Source organism: Colobus angolensis, unplaced genomic scaffold, assembly GCF_000951035.1.
Source record: "Colobus angolensis palliatus isolate OR3802 unplaced genomic scaffold, Cang.pa_1.0 Scaffold264, whole genome shotgun sequence".
Lineage (NCBI taxonomy): Eukaryota > Metazoa > Chordata > Mammalia > Primates > Cercopithecidae > Colobus > Colobus angolensis.
In genome coordinates, this window is record NW_012115866.1 from 2,468,623 (window position 1) to 2,481,573 (window position 12,951).

The 12,951-nt window shown below is 37.5% G+C and overlaps 1 protein-coding gene across 1 annotated transcript in view; it reads left to right on the forward strand.

Moving 5' to 3' along the window:
• Positions 1–12,951, forward strand: part of MTMR8 (myotubularin related protein 8) — a 123,521-nt gene that overhangs the window by 62,973 nt on the left and 47,597 nt on the right. Inside the window, exons 9-12 of the mRNA XM_011947406.1 lie at positions 4,294–4,419; positions 5,554–5,603; positions 7,888–8,088; positions 10,736–10,864. Of these exons, the coding sequence (XP_011802796.1) occupies positions 4,294–4,419; positions 5,554–5,603; positions 7,888–8,088; positions 10,736–10,864 (506 nt within the window). The remainder of the gene's footprint in view (positions 1–4,293; positions 4,420–5,553; positions 5,604–7,887; positions 8,089–10,735; positions 10,865–12,951) is intronic.

The window sequence follows — 12,951 nt, forward strand, 5'->3', positions numbered from 1 at the left end:
CACATGTACCCTAGAACTTAAAGTATAATAAAAAAAAAAGAATTTTTCAACGTATAGAGTTACACATATTAATACTTTGTGAAATGAGCTCATACTGTGAATACTAGGTTTTTTTGTTTTGTTTTGTTTTTGTTTTTGTTTTTTTTGAGACAGAGTTTTGCTCTTGTTGCCCGGGCTGGAGTGCAGTGGTTTGATCTCGGTTCACTGCAACCTCCATCTGCCGGGTTCAAGGGATTCTTCTGCCTCAGCCTCCTGAGTAGCTGAGATCACAGGAGCATGCCACCATGCCTGACTAATTTTTGTATTTTTAGCAGGAACGGGGTTTTGCCATGTTGGCCCGGCTGGTCTTGAACTCCTGACCTCAGGTGATCCACCAGCCTCGGCCTCCCAAAGTGCTGGGATGACAGGTGTAAGCTACCATACCCGTCCCATACTGTTCTTTAATTGATCTTTTATACTTATACTATTTAATGAGCATTTGTTAAGACAGTTCAGTCAGTACTACGTCATTCTTTTCAGCAACTATGTTATATTCCATTGTGGTAGTTTACCATAATCCCCTGTTGATGGAGAATTTAGTTGTTCCTAATTTTTCGCTAATGCAGATATTGCTGCATCAAATATTCTTAAACATGTATCTTTATAGAAGTGGATTTTCTGAGTCAAAGAGTATGAATGTTTCAAATTTTAATAGATGTGGCCAAATTGCCCTACAAGTAGATAATACCAGTTTCCATTCCTATCAACAGTGCCTATTTTTCCATTTTGGCAGCAATGGTTATCATCAATCTTTTTGATCTTTGCCAATATGATAGGTGATAAATTTTATATTATGTTTCAATTTGTATTTCTTTAATCATTAGTGAAATCCAGCATCTTTTTCTGTCCACCAGTGACTTTTGACTCCGTTTGGAGCCCTAAACAAAGAACATGGTTGCTGCCGTCATGCTCTGCTACTACCTGAGGTGTCTGCTTAATTGAGAAGTCAAAAAGGTTGAAAAACTTTTTTCCAGATCTCTTTAACTCCTTTTTTACCTGCAACCTGACTACCTTTCTAGGAATACCATTTTTTCTTGTACCCCATTACAAAGATTATTCATTGTCCCGCATCATATGAACCACATGACCAAGGGCAGTTTCACTATTCTCCTTGCTCCTTACAAAAGCGGCTCCTCCTTTCAGATCTATTTCATTTAGCTATACCACCCTCTACACCTCCTAGTTACTCTTCCCCCTCCATTAAGGATGTTGGGAACAGCCTTGCCACCTTCTTTTCCATCCTGGTTCTTCCCATCATCTGAGGAGATTTGAATGTCAATGTACAATTTATCAAACATTCTGCACTTATAGTTCTTTGTACTTTTTATAATTCCAGCTTTCACATCCTTAATCCAGCTAGCATAGTTCTTCTATCTCATGGAAATCTCTGCACTTTTAACTCTTCTTTTTCCAAACTTCTTTTTTCTTCCCTGTATACCAAGACCAGGTAGTATAGCACTTCATCCATTCCACCTTGTCTCTTATCCTTCTACTCTACTTGCCCTGCTAGCCACTGTCATTCTCTGCTCTTACACCCTGACCTCTAAGCATTGCTGCAAATAAATATATCCCATAGATATGTTAGTTGGTACTCTCACAGGTTTATGCCTGATAGTCTTAGCTGAGGTCCTGTAGTTGCAGGGCCACGGAACAGTTATTTTATGTGTATTTGGTTGGCTCCCAGTCCTGTTTCACCAAGCAGATATTCCTTGTACCTTGCTTTCAAACTGGCTACATCATGGTAACTCCCCCTCTATAAGCCCATATTGAAACATGTCCTTCATGGAAAAATGTATATAATACGTCTTCTCACTATTATCCTTACCAAATTCTTCGCTATCTCAGAGGATATGGTGCCCCATCTTCTGTGTAAGGATACTCACTCTACCTATATTTGAAATTCCATCTCTTCCTACTTTAAGGAACCAACTCTATCGGTTAAACCCTCTTTGTCTTACATTTTCAACCTATTCTTTTCGACTGGCTTCTTCCCTCAGTAGTATGCTCAAATGGTTTCTCATTCCTAAAGAAAAAGTACTTTTTCAGTCTTCTAGCTATTGCCCTCTTTCCTCTTGGTTATAACCTTCTGAAAAGTAGTCAGTCTTTCCTATTAGTACTTCATCTCCCTTCACCTTTCAGCCCACTGTGATCTAATTTTCATATATTGCTCTTCCAGAGGTCTTATGACCTTTGATTTGTCATATCTAAGAGTCACTTGTTAGTCTTCACTCTATTTTGACCTTTCTGTTGCATTTGGCACTGTTCACTCCTTTTCACTTTGAACCCTTTTTATAGTCCTGACTTTTATCCAACTACTCCCTCCTAGCTCTTTTTTTTTTTTTTTTTTTTTTTTTTTTTTTTACCTTTTGGGCTTTTTTGAACAGGCTGACTCTTACGATAATCCTCCTTCCTCTAATGCCATTTAAGGGTCACTGCTTTTTAAGGTCTTTTCTTTTGTCACATTTGGTCTCTGCCTGGACAGCGTCAACTATGCACACAGTGTATACTACTGTCTCTATTCAGATAATGGTGAAATCTATACTCTGGCTCAGATCTTTCCTCTCCTGACCTTTAAACCCACATATCCAGTTGTCCCACTGGACTTTCCATTAGATGTCCCTGAACTACCTCAAACTCACCATGGTCAAAACAGAAATCTTACATACCCCCACTACTACCTAAAACTTTCTTTTGTGTTCATTATTTAGTCTAATGGCACTACCATCCACCTGGTTGCTAAACCACACATTTCAGAGTTATCTTTAACTTTTCCTTCTCTTTCATCCCATGTCTAGCCTCTCACTCTGTCCTGTTAAAATGTTCATAATTAAAATCCCTCTTCTGTTTTTCAGCTCCACTGCTACTACCTTACCTCAGGCCTATATGGACTTTCACGATTTTAGTAGCTCCCTAACTGGTCTTCCTGTATCCAAACTCATATCCTCTCAATCCATTCTCCTTACTGCCACCACAGGGATCTTTCAACGATGTACATCTGATCATGGCACTCCTCTGCTATCAACTCCCTATTGCCATCAGATAAAATGTATACCTGATTTGTCTGACCCTTGTCCTCCTAGCCGGCTCCATCACTCCTTGTTCTCTCACTTCCAGCTTAGCCTGAGCCATTAAATGTTCTTCCTCTATGTCATGCCTCCTTGCAGTGTACACTCTGTTACATCATTCTCCAGCCTGAAATGTCCTTTCCTCCTGGTCCATCTGATAAATTCCTATTCATCTTTCCAGACCCACCTTAGTTGTCTCCTCCTCCCTAGTTATCTTTTGTGCCTTTGTTATACCTGGCATGGATTTTTACCTTTTATTTTTCATTGGTTTGCAGCCATGCATGTAAGTATTTGTCTCTTTTGTATTCCCAGTGCACATCATAGTGTCCCTTGTACAGTCACTCAATTATTGGCTAGGTGTATGGATGAATGAATGAGTGAATTAATGTCCTTCTTCACCTAAGGAAATCCTACTCTTTCTTCAAGGGTCGAGCTTCCCTGGCTCCTGCAAAAGAATGTTGTTACGACACATTACTGTATATTACCAGTAGTTTTTCCATTGTATTTTAATTATTTATTTACCTTCGGTCACCCTGACTAGTTTGTGGGTTCCTTGAAAGCAGAAACTGTGTCTTATTTTTGTATTTCTAATGCCTGGCACATAGAGGCGCAAAATTGTTAGAATGAATAAGTGAATGGTCAATATGTACCATTGCCAAAATTTCCCAGGTTGAATAACTGCCCAGATTTTTACATCATTCTGATTGTATTTATATAATCGCTTATTAAAGTGACCTAAGACAGGCGAGCACCTCCATCTTATGTTGAAAGCATTTGTGTTAGTAAGACTGAAACAGCTAGAGGAGATGGTTGTCAGATCTGGGACAGGAATGAAGAGCTGTCTGTGTTTTTGAGTGTGAATTCTTCCTCCAGTTCACCTTTTCCTCTGAGAATTGATCCTTGGTTTCTTCAGAAGCTTAGTGAATTTAGAAATCCCCTCATTTTTCTTTTTGCCCTGCATAATGGGTTAGTTTTGATATTCTTTTCCTATTTGGTAAGCTGTCCTTCTCTTGCACTCCATTGTTTTCCTTTTCATTCCCCATAGAAGATGCTAACATTATGAGAAAAAATTAATGTAGCCCATAAGACCGGATTCTCTGTGATTTAGGGACTGTATTTGGCAACTCTTCAACCCAAGAAGCTATGCAAGGGTTGCTTATGGTACTTTTTTTGCCTCTTGTCTTCACAGGCAGTGAAGGTAGAAAAGGCCAGTGTCTTAGTCCATTGTTCTGATGGGTGGGACCGCACAGCACAAGTCTGCTCAGTGGCTAGCATCCTCCTAGATCCATTTTATAGGACATTCAAAGGACTCATGGTAAGAGAGCACGCTACTGTATTTTACTTTGTGTAAGAGACAGATTGCGACAATATAAAAAGAACTCTCAAACAACTTTTTTTTTTTTGCCAGAATTAACTCTAAGTCTACAAAAATAACTTTTTCAATTTAGCTTTTTTTCATTAAATTTAGGTGTGTGCTATCTGTGTACTTTCTTTTGTATGTTCAACATACTTCTTACCTATCAGAACATAAGTTATATGTAATAGACTACTGTACAGAGTAGGAAAAGCTCAAAAAGTTTGCAAAACTTAATGGATGACTGTTAAATAGACTGTCCAAGGGGCTCATCATCTTTAACATGTCAGCTGTTTGAATGTGAGACTCATGACTGTTTTCTAGTGCTGAATCTAAGGCCTCTTAGTTGATCTTTCTAAGAAACAGAACTCACCATAGTGGTTTATTCTGATTTCTTTGGGAAGCTTTTTCTTTTTCTTTTTTTTTTTTTTGAGATGGAGTCTTGCTCTGTCACCCAGGCTGGAGTGCAGTGGTGCGATATTGGCTCACTGCAACCTCCGCCTCCTGGCTTCAAGTGATTCTTGTGCCATAGCCTCCCAAGTAGCTGGGATTACAGATGTGCACCACCAAGCTCGGCTAATTTTTGTATTTTTAGTAGTGACTCAGTTTCACCACATTGGCCAGGCTGATCTCAAACTCCTGGCCTCATGTGATCTGCCCTCCTCAGCCTCCCAGAATGCTGGGATTACAGGTGTAAGCCACCATGCCTGGCTGGAAATTTTTTTTAATGGTTAAAAATGGTTTTGTTACTGGTTAAAGCTAAGAGCTGCCTTTGGATTTCTGTTTTTCAAAGTTTGAGTTTAATATCGTGCTTGTCAGGATTGCATTTAGTTATGGCTCAGTGGCTTGTCACACATCATGTGAAAGCCAAAGGAAATTTGACTCTGGATATGTCTGAGAGCATCTGAAATTTGAAGGCACCCTGTATAGGCCTGTGAATGAAATCTGAGTTACTTACTTAGTTATCATTTAGGAAATTAACTATTTTATGATCAGTTCAACCATTTCAGCAAAGTGTTTTGACATTCTTGTGTGTATAATTAATTCATTTTATGATTTTCCTAATGCAAACTCTTTCTTTTGTATAAAATGAAGATCTTGATAGAGAAGGAATGGATATCCATGGGCCACAAGTTTTCCCAAAGGTAAAAATATACTCATTTTGAAGGAAGGGGCTGAGGATAGTTCATTAGGGTGAAGTATGTCAAAACCTCAGTATGTACATGTAAAGGAAGGAAGAGGAAGTTGAACATTGCATAAATCTCTTTTCATCAAGAAACAAGTATTCTAGATACTATGCTAGGGCACTAAGGTGACAAAAGTAACCAGAATATTATCCCTATTTTTAAGGAGTACAAGTAATTATATCAAATTGTTAAATATTTCAAGGAAGAACAAGACATCACAGGCTATAGAAGGAAAAGTGCTTAACATTGCACGAAGAGGTCAGGGTAGGCTTCCAGGAGTACACAGCATTAAAGGATGAATTTTTGGAAATGAGAAGAAATTTAATAGGAAGAACAAGGGAATGAGGAGGTCATTCAGAGGGACTAATATCAAGATAATGCACCTTAAAAGGTGCACCTTTTGAAAGATAAAAGGTGCAGATTTGTTCTTTTTTAAGGGGTGAGGATAAGGGCTTATATTTATCTGTTGTCTGCCATAAACCAAACTGCTTCACTAAGGCTTTACCTGTGTTATCAGAACAATCGATAAATATTTGTCGGATGCCTAACAATGTGCTGTATATTATATCAGACACTAAGCTGATTCCAAAGGCAAATAAAATTTGAGATTTGACTGGGCGCAGTGGCTCATGCCTGTAATCCTAGCACTTTGGGAGGCCAAGGCGGATGAATCGCCTGAGGTCAGGAGTTTGAGACCAGCCTGGCCAACATACTGAAACCCCTTCTCTACTAAAAAAACAAAAATTAGCCAGACATGGTGGCGAGTGCCTGTAATCCCAACTCCTTGGGAGGCCGAGGTAGGAGAACTGCTTGAACCTGGGAGGTGGAGGTTGCAGTGAGCCAAGGCCACACCATTGCACTCCAACCTGGGTGACAAGAGCAAAACTCCATCTCAAAAAAAAAAAAAAAAAATTTGAGTTTTACCCCAAGGAGATTATAATTCAGGTCTTATTTTCCCCCATTGATATGTGTTCATTTTATTTCATTTGGTTGCCACTCTCTAGCCATTTGGGTCCATGTATTTATTCTTCCTTCACCCACAAACTTTGGACCAGTCATTATGTTAGGTATTGAGAAGACGGAGTTGAATTAGATATAGTCCCTATCTCTTCTTTGAAAGAAAAGAAAAATCAGTGATGACAGTGTAGTATGATAAGTGCTTAAGACAGAGGAAAACATAAACTAAGGAAGCTTACCCATTCTGGGGCAAAGAAGGCTTCTTATAATAGCTGACATTTTAACTGAGATTTAAAGTATGAGTAGATGTTATTTAGAAAGGGAGAAAGCATTCTAGCTACTGATGTGTTTTAAACCATAAAGGCATTAAACAGGATTATGTGTTTGAGGAGCTGCAAGCAATTCAGTGTGACTGGGTCAAAGGGTGTGTAGGGAGAATAGAGGAAATGAGGCCAGGGAAGCGGAGCCAGTGAGGAGGAGATCATTCAGAGCCCTGTTTTTTTTTTTTTAAAAAAGCTAAAACATTTGAGTGTTTTGTGTACATAGTAAAGCTATATTGGAGGACTTTGGACAAGGCAGTGACATGATATTTAGATCTATATTTTACAAATATCCCTCTGACAGCATGTAGAAGATTGAAATTGGTGGCAAGGGGCTGAATTAGTAGGCTACCAGAATTGATGAGGGCCTGAAAAAAGACAGAAGCAATGGGATAGATACAAGGGTATTCAGGAAGTAGAACTCACCAGAAGATGGGAGAAAATATTAAACAGTTCTGGGATGAGGTTTCATTCATGTACTTTAATAAATGTTTCTTAAATACCAATTTTGTGCCAGACACTATGCAGTAAACAATATAGATGTGGTCATTGCTCACATAGAGCTAAATGTAGCTATTTAAATTAAATTAATTAAAATTAAATACAATTAAAAATTCAGTTTCTCAGTCACAGTATCCACATTTCAAGTGCTTAACAGTTAGTGGCTGCTATATTGGACAATGCAACTGTATAAATTTTCCATCATTGCAGAAAGTTCTATTGGAAGAGGGTATATAAAAAAATAGACTAGATGACCAAAGGGTTTAGAGTATGGATGACAGTGAAGGAAGCTAAGATGTCTGCTGGGATTAACTAGCTTTGAAATTCTGGCTGGCATTTTGGTATGAGGTGTTTCCTTGCCACTACCAACAGAGACAAAAGATGACCCTCTTACAGCCTAGTCCCAACAGTGTAATCCTTAATGCTAACTAGTGTCTTCCTTTACCTTTATTTGCATCTCTCAGGTGTGGCCACCTCCATGGGGACTCTAAAGAAGTGTCCCCTATCTTCACCCAGTTCCTAGACTGTCTCTGGCAATTAATGGAACAGTTTCCCTGTGCCTTTGAGTTTAACGAAAACTTCCTGCTAGAGATTCATGACCATGTTTTCTCCTGCCAGTTTGGAAACTTCCTTGGTAACTGCCAGAAGGATCGGGAAGATCTAAGGTGAATTTACTTTGTGAGAAGACACTGAACAGGGAGAAAGGGGGTCAGTGCAAAAAGAATGTACCTACCACCCTGAATTTGACATAGCAGTCAAGAAAGGAGAGGAGATAACAATAATAAAAAGAACTTTTGAAGCATAAAGCACTCAATGTTTGCACAGAGATCTCTCAGAACCCTGAGATTTCTCATCTGTAAAATAGGGATAATAATGCCTACTTTTTAGAGCAATCATGAGACTCCAATAAAATAATGGATGTACAAGGCCTTTGCAAATAATTAATTGCTGTGCAGAAACAAGTAGTCATTATCTACAGTCCTTTCTCACTCATATCAGAGATCACAAACTAGCAGCTTGTAGGCTGAACCCAACAGGCATGGTTTGTTTAGTCTGTGGAGTATTTTTTAAAACTCCTAATTAGTTGCCAACATTTTTGTTTATTTCCGTAGGTTTTTGGGGAACAGGTGGTATTTGGTTACATGAATAAGTTCTTTAGTGGTGACTTGTGAGACTTTGGTTCACCCATCTCCTGAGCAGTATACACTGAACCCAATTTGTAGTCTTTTATCCGTCACCCGCTTCCTACCCTTTCCCCCTGAGTTCCCTAAGTCCATTGTGTCATTCTTATGCCTAGTTGCTAACATTTAAATATCAGTAGATTTCACATTAAAATCCAGTTATTTTAGAATGTTTTTTATAAATATTCTGAAAAATCAGGAGCTTTGACAACACTAGACTGTATTTTCTCATGATAATAATCAGCTAGAGGTGAATAGTAGCTGTTCCATTTGGATGAGGCAAACTCACTCTTGTTGACTGCAGTTCTTACCATTCTCTATAGTTTATTCTTAGCCCATTTCTCATGTTATCTGCCTAGTTCTAGTAGGCAGTTGAGTTTGCACCCCTCTCTTAAACTAACATCTTGGCAATATATGAGACATAAGTACTTTTTGAAATTGACAAGGTAGAGCTCCTATGAACAGTATCTTCATTATTTTAGAGACAGAGAAAAATAAATAGAAAAGTAGCTGTTTCACAACTCACTCCTATTTCACAGCTGCTGGCTGAGTTAGTAGTTAGCCCAACCCACAGGGCCCTTTATAGCATAGCCAGGATGACATTACTTTTCTGTGATTTGGTTTTCCTGTCAACATAGAGAACAATGATAAGTCTTTCTGTTTCAACATTTGTATTTATTTGGTAGTTTCTCTCTTGATGCCATGCATGTTTCTCTCTCTTTCTCTCTTTACAACTAGACCTTTGTCACTTTCTCCCCAAATTATTTTAAGATATTCATTCTGTCTTTGTTTACCTATGCATTAAAACCGAGAATCTTTTCCATAATCTTTTTCCTTCTCTTAAAATCAAGTCAATATATGTGGTATTTTTCACACAAATCTGGATATCCATTTAAAAAACATAACAGTTGAACATTTTAACATATTTTAAAATAGTGATTACTTAAAATAAGCAGAAGTGTCATACATTCATGAACAGAAAAGCATGGGCTTTAGAATCAGGCAGACTTGGGTTCAAACTTTGGCTCTGTTACCTACTAGCTATGTGACCTTGAGCAAAATAATATTTAGTCTCATTTTCTCAGTAATTTTGGGCTAAAATATCTCAAAAGGTTTTATTGGGAAAATTTAAGGAAGTATTTTAGGTAAAGAGTTTGGAACAGTGTTTGAACACATAGTAAATACTCAACAAATTAGTTACTTTACCAACGCAATTTTTTTTTCTGTTATAAACCAACACCAAATGAGAAAGATGGATATACAGAGCCTTTGGCCTCACTGGAATGCTCTGACAATTGTAAAAGTTACAAGACCACAATTTTAGGTCTTACTGCTTATATCACTCTTCATTTCTCCTTTTAGCTTCCTTTGACATGGTGTGTATGCAAATGACCTTCTCATGAATGGTTATACAGCAGCTCTCTTTGGGAACCAGTGGATCTCATGTATTTTGAGGTGTTAACTAGGGGACTTGCTTACTGGTTAAGCAGGCTCCCCATGGTCTCAACTAAAGTATAAGAATCAGTTCTGTAATATAAATGCCATAGTCTTTAGTTGCCCATCTGGGATAACTCATGAACATTTTCCAGTATAAAAATTTCCAATTGTCTTTCACTATCTTAAACCTTCTGAAGGGAGGAGAAGCTGGCTTTAAGTAAAATGAAAAATAGAAGAGCCAGAAATTCACCCCGTAAAACCTATCTCTTAACTTACCAGACTTTTAAAAGCAATTCCAGAATTTTTAAAACCAGAGAAGTTCATAAAATCCTTGATTTGGAAGATAACTTAGAGGTCACATTTAACAGTGAGGAAATAGGCCCAGAAAAAACTCGGGATTTTCTTAAGATCACACAGCTGTTCCACACAGAGAATGGACTTAGAATCTCCTGTTCTCCAATATGGAACTCTTTCTAACCTCTCATTTATTTTAAAGATGGATAAATTGAAGCCCAGATAATTTGTTATTCCATCAACACTTTTTATCTACTTATTTTTCTTCTGTCATATCCTGTCCTCCTTTCTTGAGTTGGGTTACTTGTTAGTAAAATTTGCTGCTTATCAGTTCAACAGGACTATTGAGATTACTTGCTTACTGCTTTTAATTTTTTGGCTTGTTTTTCTTTTCTAACAGAGTCTATGAGAAAACACATTCTGTGTGGCCTTTCTTGGTTCAGAGGAAACCAGACTTCAGGAACCCTCTCTATAAAGGCTTCACTATGTATGGGGTACTCAATCCTAGTACTGTACCCTACAACATTCAGTAAGTTCTTAAGTTTTTCCCTCCTTTCTTGTAGCAGGTCCCAGGGTCTCAGCTTCCTTGCTTCTCCTTGGATAGCTGCCACCATCTGTACAAGCCTGGCTATGGAGTAGGATACTCTGTCCTCATATCACCCATACCTTGCTGCTTCTGAAAACAAGAGCCCAATTCCTTTTGGTTTTCAGGGCTTTGCTGTTACCTGCTTAGGGAAATAGATAAGAAATTATAGTTGATTTGTAGGAATACGGCCAGTCAAGATAACATTTGTTTGATTCATTTACTCTTCCTCTGTATCTTCTACTTTTCTGTCCCTTACCCAATAAAGAAAAGAAATATAAAGGAAACCAGGAGAGTGCTGGTAATGTTTGCTATATTTTTCCAAAGCTTCTGCAGGCTGAAGCACTCACAAAGAGTGCAAAGCAGACATTAATATATTTATTAGCTCTAATAGCTCATTTTGTGGATTCTTTAGGATTTTGTAAATGTAAGATCATGCCATCTCTGAATAGAGAGTTTTATTTATTCAGTTGCAATTTGGATGTCTTTTATACCCTTGCCTAACTGCTCTGACTAGAACTTCCAGTACAGTGTTGGGTAAAAGTAGTGAAAAGAGGCACCTGTGTCCTGTTCCTGATTTTAGGGGGAAAGCTTTCAGTCTTTCAGTATTGAGTATTGATGTTAGCTGTAGGTTTTTCACAAATTTCCTTTTTCATGTTTCGTATGTTCTCTTCTTTTTCCAGTTGAGTGCTCATTGTATTTTTTTTTGCTATTATTATATTTTAAATTTTAACTGACACAATATTTGTACTACATATGGGGTATAGAGTAATTATGCTGTATTTGCCTTTGTGTGCCCGGCTTATTTCGCTTAACATAATTTCTCCAAGCTCATCTGTGTTGCTGTGAATGACAGCTCTTCTTTCTTTTATATTGCTAAAATAATATTTCCTCATGTGTATATATCACATTCTCCTTCTCAATCCATCCGTTTATGAACATTTAGGTTGATTTCATATCTTGGCTATTGTGAATAGTGCTGCAATAAACATGGGAGTGCACATACCTCTTCGACACAATGACTTCATTTTCTTTGGCTATATACCCAGTAATGGGATTGCCAGATAGATCATAGGGCAGTTCTATTTTTATATTTTTAGGAAGTCCATACTGTTTTTCATAATGTATGTATGAATTTATATTTCCACTGATAGTATGTGAGCGTTCCCTTTTTTCCACATCCTTGTCAGCACTTGATATGTTTTGTCTTTTTGTGAATAGCCATTCAAACTTGGCGGAATGATATCTCATCGTGGTTTGGATTTGCGTTTTCATAATGATTGGTGATGTTGCATTTTTTTCATATACCTATTGGCCATTTGTATGTCTTCTTTTGAAAAGTGTCTATTCAGATCTTTTGCCCATTCTAAAATCAGATTGTTTGCTTTGCTATTTAGTTGAGTTTCTTATATATTCTGGTTATTAATCCTTTTTAGAAGGATAGTTTGCAAATATTTTCTTCCATTCTGTGGGTTGTCTCTTCACTTTGTTGATTGTTTCCTTTACTGTGCAGCAGAAGCTTTTTAGTTTGATGTAATCCCATTTGTCTACTTTTGCTTTTGTTACCTGTGCTTTTAGAGTCATAGCCAAAAAATCATTGCCTAGTCCAATATTATGAAGTGTTTTCCCTATGTTTTCTTCTAGTAGTTTCATAGCTTTCAGTCTTTCATTTAAGTTTTTAATCCATTTTGAGTTGATATTTGTATGTGATGAGAGATATGTACCTAGTTCCTTTCTTCTGCATATGGGTATCCTTTTTTTTTTTCAGCACCATTTACTGAAGACTATACTTTCCCCAATGTTTGTTATTCACACCTTTGCCTGTATATGCATTTGTTTTTCTAGGGTCTCTATTCCATTGGTCTATGTGTCTATTTTTAGATCAGTACCATGCTATTTTGCTTGCTATAGCTTTGTAGTACATTTTGAAATCAGATAGTGTGATATCTTCAGCTTTCTTTCTTTCTTTCTTTCTTTCTTTCTTTCTTTCTTTCTTTCTTTCTTTCTTTCTTTCTTTCTTTCTTTCTTTCTTT